At 49.9% G+C, this 8,503-nt stretch overlaps 1 protein-coding gene across 1 annotated transcript; it reads left to right on the forward strand.

Annotated features, from left to right (window-relative positions):
• Positions 1-5,208: 5,208 nt before the first annotated feature.
• On the forward strand, positions 5,209-7,955 carry SIGMAR1 (sigma non-opioid intracellular receptor 1). The gene is made up of 4 exons (XM_041764685.1): positions 5,209-5,484; positions 5,629-5,829; positions 5,963-6,055; positions 6,895-7,955. The coding sequence occupies exons 1-4, from the start codon at positions 5,334-5,336 to the stop codon at positions 7,119-7,121; spliced, it is 672 nt and encodes a 223-aa protein (XP_041620619.1). The 5' UTR covers positions 5,209-5,333; the 3' UTR covers positions 7,122-7,955.
• Positions 7,956-8,503: the final 548 nt, after the last annotated feature.

Here is an 8,503-nt window from a genome sequence, read left to right on the forward strand (position 1 = left end):
TAGGGGGCAGGGAGCAGGAAACTGAGAAATGAGCATTTAACCTATACCATTGGCTTTTCATTCTTTGGGGTGGCGGTGGGGTAGGGGGAGCTAGGATAGATTTGCTTTCCTCCTCTCTCAGCCATCTTTGTTGTTGGAGTGACTGGATTTTGGAGGCAGACCCATTTTCCCAAGAACACCAGTGCTTCAGTGCTACTCCTTACATCATGCTGATACAGTTTTGAATGTAGGTGAGGTCCAGAGCCAACAGCCAGGAAAGAATTCTTGAGAGGTCTTTGGTCCCAAAAGGTGGTGATTTTATTAAAGCAACAGGGACAGGACCCTGGGCAGAAATAGCTGCTGCACCAGGGTTGCGAGGGGTGGCTGATTATATACTTGGGAGCTGGGGGTCAGGAAAACGGGAGGTTTTTAAAAGAACTTTCATATGCTAAAGAGGATCTACAGGGCAGCCCAGGTGGCTCAGCGGTTTAGTGCTGCCTTTGGCCCAGGGTGTGTTCCTGGAGACCTAGGATCGATTCCAAGTCAGAATCCCTGGGTGGAGCCTGCTTCTCCCTCTGCCTGTGTCTCTGCCTCTCTCTGCTTCTGTGTCTCTAAAGAATGAATAAATAAACTCTTAAAAAAAAAAAAAGAGGATAATTCAACTTTGTTTAAAAAAAACAAAAAGAGGATCTACGAGATACTGGAGGCCTTGCCATTGTCAAGTTAAGGTTGTTTTTTCCTCTAGTAAAGCATTAACATTAAGACAGTTGGGAGCTTCCTTCTGGAAATTAGGTTATTGATAAGAATGCTTTTTTCTTACAAATGTCAGTAAGACATTTGTAAACTGAGGGAGTCTCTTGTCTTGCTGGACTGTATCTCTGTAAGTTAACCATTTGTTTTTCCTTCCCTTAGCTTTAGAGCAGCTAGGAGTGCCTGAGGAATGTCACACATGTCCCACCTGGGAGAAGAGGGAGGGGTTTGCAGGGTATCTGTGCTTTGTCCTCAGCTTGCCTTCTGCTCCCTCATCAATGCCAACTAACTTCTCACCCCCTTCAGAAACATCTCTTCAGGAACACTTCCAAACCTCTTCTCTGTCTCCAAGATGACTTTTCGGGGGAGGAACAGAATGGCTGAGATGGGGCCTACTGAGCCCTTTTCCTCCAGGATCCCTTGAAGATCTCTAATACAACATTGTTGAAAACAAAACTTGCAGGGATGCCTGGGTGGCTCAGCGGTTAAGTACCTGCCTTTGGCTCAGGGCATGATCCTGGAGTCCCAGGATCCAGTCCCACATTGGGCTCCCTGCATGGAGCCTGCTTCTCCCTCTGCCTGTGTTTCTGCCTCTCTGTGTGTCTCTCATAAATAAATAAATAATAAATAAATAAATAAATAAATAAATAAATAAATAAATAAATAAATCTTAAGAAAAAGAAAAGAAAACTTGCAGTCCAAAATTGGCATCACATAGGTCAAGTCTTCGGGGCAGCCCCCGTGGCTCAGTAGTTTAGGGCCGCTTTCAGCCCAGCGTGTGATCCTGGAGACCTGGTATCAAGTCCCACGTCGGGCTCCCTGCATGGAGCCTGCTTCTCCCTCTGCCTGTGTCTCTGCTCTCTCTCTCTCATTCTGCGTCTCTCATGAGTAAATAAATAAATAATCTTAAAAAATATATATTTAAAAAAGAATAGGTCAAGTCTTCAAACCCAGGCTTTTTTTTTTTTTAACATTTTAAATTTTTTTTTATTTATTTATTATAGTCACAGAGAGAGAGAGAGAGAGAGAGGCAGAGACACAGGCAGAGGGAGAAGCAGGCTCCATGCACTGGGAGCCTGACGTGGGATTCGATCCCGGGTCTCCAGGATCGCGCCCTGGGCCAAAGGCAGGCGCCAAACCGCTGCGCCACCCAGGGATCCCTAAGATTTTATTTATTTATTCATGAGAGACAGAGAGAGAGAGGGGCAGAGACAGAAGCAGGCTCCCTGCAGGGAGCCCCACACCAAACTCCATCCCGGGTCTCTAAGATCACACCCTGGGCCAAAGGTGGCACTAAACTGAGCTACCTGGGCTGCCCCAAACCCAGGTTTAATGCCTAATATAACTGTGTTTCATTTTTTTTTAAGATTTATTTATTTATCTATTTATTTATGTATTATAGACAGAGAGAGAGAGGTAGAGACACAGGAGGAGGGAGAAGCAGGCTCCATGCTGGGAGCCCGACGTGGGACTCGATCCCAGGATTGCGCCCTGGGCCAAAGGCAGGCACTAAACCGCTGAGCCACCTAGGGACCCCCTATAACTGTGTTTCAACTTCCACAGACACGTTGTCTTCACTGATTAGTCAGGAATTTTCTGATTAGCACCAATGAGCCCCTACATGGGCATTTTCTTTCCCCCAAAGGAAAACTAGGTAATCTGCATAATACTCCTTAAGGGAAAGGAACTTGCCTGGAATAATCCTTTTCTCTTGCTAATAACTTTCTTGTGCCAGGCTCCTTCCTATAAAAACCTTCCATTTAGGGGGGGGGGGGACCTTCCATTTGGGGGGCATCTTATCTTACAAGTCTGACTCCTGATTTCAGCTCAGGTCACAATCTTAGGGTTGCGAGATCAAGCCCCACGTGGGCTTTGCACTCAGCAAGGAGTCTGCTCCAGATTCTCTCCTTCTCCCTCTGCTCCCTCACCCTGCCTCACGGTCACATGCAAGGTCTCTCTCTCTGTTTGTTTGTTTGTTTGTTTCTTTGTTTTTTAAGATTTTATTTATTTGGGGGCAGCCCGGGTGGCTCAGCAGTTTAGCGCCGCCTTCGGCCCAGAGCCTGACCCTAGGACCCGGGATCGAGTCCCGTGTAGGGCACGGAGCCTGCTCCTCCCTCTGCCTATGTTTCTGCCTCTCTCTCTCTCTCTCTCTCTCTCTCTATCTCTCATGAATAAATAAATAAAATCTTTAAATATATATATATTTTTTGGGGACGCCTGGGTGGCTCAGCGGTTAAAGCATCTGCTTTCAGTCCAGGGTGTGATCCTGGAGACCCAGGATCAAGTCCCACATCGGGCTCCCTGCATGGAGCCTGCCTCTCCCTCTGCCTAAGTCTCTGCCTCTTTCTGTGCATGTGTGTCTCTCATGAATAAATACACACACACACACACAGAGAGAGAGAGAGAGAGAGGGAGGGAGGCAGAGACAAGCAGAGGAGAAGCAGGCTCCTGGCAGGGAGCCTGATGAGGGACTCCATCTCAGGACCCTGGGATTATGACTCAAGCCAAAGGTGGATGCCAAACCACTGAGCCACCCAAGTGCCTCACTCTCTTTCTCTAAAAATAAATCTTTTTTTAAAATAATAAATCTTAAAAAAATAGGTAAAAAAAAAAATAAGTCTTTAAAAAAAATAAAAATAAGTCTTTAAAAAAATAAAAAATAAGTCTCTGCTTCACCTGGGAGTCCAGGCCGGCCACCTACCCCCGCCCACATTCACACCCCCATTCACACGTGGTAGGGCCTTCCATTTTTGTATGCCTCCTCCTTGGAGCTCTCCTCTACAGGCTAGATGGGGTGCTCCCTGATTCATGAATTGTTTAATAAAGCCAATTAGATATTCAAGTTTACTTGGTTGAATTGTCTTTCTTAACAGAGAGTCCGTCTTCCCAGTCTCTTTTTTTTTTTTTTTTTTAAGATTTATTTATTTATTCAGAGAGAGCAAGAGAGAGGCAGAGGGAGAAGCAGGCTCCATGCAGGAAGCCTGACATGGGACTTGATCCGGGATCTCCAGGATCACACCCCGGGCTTCAGGTGGCGCTAAACCACTGCGCCATGGGGCTGCCCACCAGTCTCTACTCTTAACTGCACAACACACTGTAACAAGGTTAGTGGCCTGTATTAGTCTAAGTAATCTTAGTTGCTGTAACAAATGACACCACACCCCCAAACTCAGTGGCTTAGCAACACAGTCCATTGTGGAGGTAGAGAGGAAGCAGCATTCAGAATTCTCCACTACTTAATTCTCTGTAACTAAGATAATAGATGAAGAAAGAGTGAGAATGTAAAGAATTTCACAGGTTTTAGGAGCTGGACCTGGAAGTGGCATACAACATTTCTGGCTATACTTCATTGGCCAGAACACAGTCATAAGACCTCATCTATCTATAGAGTATACTGTGGAATGTAATCTGACTGCCCAAGAGCAAAAGGAAATAGATTTGTGAACATATAACATCATCTCTGCTACATGCCCCTACTGAGAAACCTAATGACCATTTCCCATCATTTTATCGGACCTCTCAATTACATTCGACTGTGTTGATCCTTCATTCCATCACTGTCATGTGTGATGCTATGTTCTTACAGTTCTCTTCTCCCTTGTGTTTTATTTTTATAACAAACACACATGTCACCACTTGCAGGGCACTAATTGCTTTATAAATATTAACTCATTTAATCTTCATCACAATGAAGGTATGCTCTCCGCGGTAGGTACTTTTATTCATCCCATTTCACAGATGAGAAAAGTGAGTCACAGGGTTTAAGTAACTTGCCCAAGATCACACACCTGGTAGATGGCGGAAGCCGGGCTTTTAACCCAGTCCAGCAGCTCCAGAGTTACTTTCTTAATCACTGCACTTTGCTGCCTCTTTTCTCCTTTGTTTCTCTTCCTTTATTATTCCGCTCCTCACAACCCTCTTGGTTTACAATGCACTCCTCTCACATTTTGTGCTTCAAAGCAAAGAATGAATCGTAGGCCCCCAACAGACCCCCTGCTGTCTCTTCACAGCGACTTTGTTCTTGGAACAGGCCACATTCGCTAGAATGCCCTCCCCATTTCCCCTAAACACGTGGCTCAGGCGTCACCGCCTCCATAAAGCCTTCGGTAACATTCCTTTTTTTTTTTTTTCGGTAACATTCCTAGGCAGAAGCGCCTCCTCCCACTTTCTGTGCTAACAAAAATGACAATCACAAGTCCCGGAAGTCTCTGCTTCCGGGCTTGCCTGCTTCACCTGGGAGTCCAGGCCGGCCACCTACCCCCGCTCACATTCACACCCCCATTCACACGTGGTAGGGCATTCGCAGAGACCTTGCTCGTAGGCCCTAAATAGTGCAGCTGGGGAGGCTTAGCCCCGCCCCCTCGCATCACGCGGGAGGCTCCGCCCCACTCCTCGGCGCTCCCCGCTCCCCGCGAGGAAATGGTTCAACCCGAGGGGCGGAGCCCGGGTGCCCGGACTGTTATGATTGGCCAGGGCAAGCCGTACCACGGCTGTGGCGGGGGAACGGTCGTGGGCTGCGCGCCGCAGGTCTGGAGGCAGTGGGAGTCGCAGCTCCAGGCCCACCGGTCGTTCCTTCGCTTCTCCGTGCCAGGCCGCCCGCCGGGATGCAGTGGGCAGTGGGCCGGCGGTGGGCGTGGGCCGCGCTGCTCTTGGCTGCCGCAGCGGTGCTGGCCCAGGTGGTCTGGCTCTGGCTGGGCACGCAGAGCTTCGTCTTCCAGCGCGAAGAGATCGCGCAGCTGGCCCGGCAGTACGCGGGTGAGCCGACGGATGACCGGGCGAGTGAACGGGTGGAGGGCAGGGTCCTGGGGAGGCCCGAGCCGAGCTGGGAGTTTGAGAGGCGCCTTTCCCGAGTTCGGAGTGGTGCTGGCTCTGACCCTGTTGTTCCTCTGCCCCCGCCAGGGCTGGACCACGAGCTGGCTTTCTCTCGGCTGATCGTGGAGCTACGGCGGCTGCACCCAGGCCACGTGTTGCCCGACGAGGAGCTGCAGTGGGTGTTCGTGAACGCGGGCGGCTGGATGGGCGCCATGTGCCTTCTGCACGCCTCGCTGTCCGAGTACGTGCTGCTCTTCGGCACCGCCCTGGGCTCTCGCGGCCACTCGGGTCAGTGCTGGCGGCGGGCCGAACTGGGAGGCTGGGGCTGTACAAGGGCCCATGCCCTCCGTTCTGATGTTTGGCCAAGCCGTGTATTGGCGCTGATCCCCTGATACTCGGTGTCCATCTGATTGTCCCTCAGGGCGCTATTGGGCTGAGATCTCCGACACCATCATCTCTGGTACCTTCCACCAGTGGAGAGAGGGCACTACCAAAAGTGAGGTCTTCTACCCAGGTGGGTAGGGGGGCTCTGGCAGAGAGGTGGGTCCCTTCATTCTGGGGTGCCCAGAGTTGGAAGAGAGCGATAGCACGGAAAGGGGGTGTGTTGGGGGCTCTTCCCAGGTTTCCTTAACCCCCTAGATAAGCCACAGGTCGTTGATTGAGGCAGGTCCGAGGGCCCCCGTTGCTTTCCACTGTTAAAAGGAAACGAAACATAACAGCTTCCTGTTAACCATGTCTGATTTTTATCTACCCAGACACTGTTTTATTCATCTAATATTCCAACAGTTGTTGGGAAGACAGTTGGGTAATCAGATATGCTCTCCTACCCCCAAAGACAAGACAGACCATTGTCTTCCTTTTTCTCTAGTGAAACATTTGACATAAAAAGTAGAGCTTTGGACTTCCACATAAATTTGAGGTTGAGCGTTACAGGCATGACAGGCATTATAACTGAACAGCTACATTTCTCAGAAAGCCACAAAAATCTTATAATCACCCCTCCCTATCTAACAGGCCCAGCCCAAATTTAGCTAAATTTCTGCCTGACATGTGTGAGGCTGGGGAATGCAGACTTCCAGGACTCCCATACAGTGGCCCATGGCCAGGTGAGGTGGCCCTCATTGGCTTCCCCCCAAAGAGGACATGAGCCAGGTGATGCCACAGAGGAAAACTTAAGAGTGGCTATCTTGCCTTCTTAATCTTCCAGATGGGCAACCAGGCCATGAGGTAAGGTTTTTCCTTTCCTGAGGCTCTTGCTCTGCTCCCTGCCTATAGATAGCCCATGGCCTAGGGAGGTGGCAGCAGTGGAAGGGCAGGGCGAGGCTCCTTATGTGGGTGCTCCCTGTCCCCCAGGAGAGACCGTGGTGCATGGGCCTGGTGAGGCAACAGCTGTGGAGTGGGGACCAAACACATGGATGGTGGAGTATGGCCGGGGTGTCATCCCATCTACCCTGGCCTTCGCGCTGGCTGACACGATCTTCAGCACCCAGGACTTCCTCACACTCTTCTATACTCTTCGAGCCTATGCCCGGGGCCTCCGGCTTGAGTTCACCACCTACCTCTTCGGCCAGGACCCCTGACCAGCCAGGCCTGAAGGAGGACCTGTGGATAGATAGGAGCGGGCAGGCCCGCATACATCCACTTTCTGGAGCCCAGGTGGAAAGACAGGGACATACTCACAACATGCAATTACTAAGTTCCTGCTGTCAAGCAGGGACATACATACTTACACAACCAAACATAGAGACTCATGGGGACATATGGGACATACCCGCAGATATAATCCCATGTGTACAGCAGCATCATGCATTCACACCCATCCAGAGAGGGAGCCCCACATATACCAAGGGGACCAGTCATTCAGACTCACATACCACAAGCTTGATGACTAACTCAGGCCTTTCCAGAGCTTCTCTGCCACCAGTCAGGGCTCTGGAGTTAGGGATGGGTGTGGGTATTATACTCTGTCTGGGCCTGACCCCTCAATCCAGCAGAAATTGAGGGGGGAAGAAGATGAAGGTTGCCTATGGAGGCCCCCTTCATCTCCCTGTCCTCACCATATGCCTTACCCCCATTCTCTTCCCCTGCTATGCAAGTGTTCTCATGGCCTGTCCCCCACCCTCTCAGCAACCAAGTTAGCTGGGGAACCATAAGAATGCTGAGGTCAGGGTCTTCCAATCCTGAAAGATCCCCAGCCCCATTCATCCCTCAGGAGTATGATGGCGAGGCTGGCCTCAGCTCAGGACCCACTGCTGGGCAGGGGACCTAGAGAGGTTAGCCTAGGTTCAGGGAACTATCCCTGGCCTAGAGAAGGCCTTTTCTGCACACAGACACCCCCATCACAGCTTCCAGACATTGCCCTTGATGCATTGTCTGTCCATATGTCTCTGTTAATAAAGATGTGTTGAACAGTTTCATTTCTTCATGTGTCTGAACAGAAGGAAAACATGCTAATGTGAAGAAATTCAGGGCTGGGTGAAATGGTGTGTATCTTGGTCTTGCCTTAACCTTTGCCAGTGCCATTCTGGAAGTAATTCTGGGAATCCAATCCTGGATGGCCACAGGGTGGCAGTGTATACCCACTTTTGAGTTGAAGGAGGCCTAATAATCATTTTGTCTATTTCCAGGGTTTTGCACCCACCCCCACCCAGAGTAAGAGTTCTTTCTAGTGTTCCTTCTCCAGGTTGCCTACCTTTAGAGATCCCCCCAGGGATGGAGAACAGGGAGACTACCTGGTGGTGTCTAAGGTAGATGAGGCTGGCACCAGGGTGAGGCAAAAGAGGTGCCTAAGGTACACTCCCTGGGACACTGCATTCGCCTTCTTAAATTTTGCACCCTGGCACCTCACCCTCACCCTCTTGGCCCTGTTCTGAGTAAGACCCAGGCCACTCTCACTTCTTAGCCCTCCTGATATATATATATATATATATATATATATTTTATTTTTTTTTTTTTTAAGATT

The sequence above is a fragment of the Vulpes lagopus genome, chromosome 7 (assembly GCF_018345385.1).
Source record: "Vulpes lagopus strain Blue_001 chromosome 7, ASM1834538v1, whole genome shotgun sequence".
Taxonomy (NCBI): Eukaryota; Metazoa; Chordata; class Mammalia; order Carnivora; family Canidae; genus Vulpes; species Vulpes lagopus.

Coding starts and splice junctions, on each gene's coding strand:
- SIGMAR1 (XM_041764685.1), top strand. CDS start 5,334: ATGCAGTGGGCAGTGGGCCGGCGGTGGGCGTGGGCCGCGCTGCTCTTG. Junction 5,485..5,628: donor GCTGGCCCGGCAGTACGCGG/GTGAGCCGACGG, acceptor TGCCCCCGCCAG/GGCTGGACCACGAGCTGGCT. Junction 6,056..6,894: donor AAGTGAGGTCTTCTACCCAG/GTGGGTAGGGGG, acceptor CCTGTCCCCCAG/GAGAGACCGTGGTGCATGGG.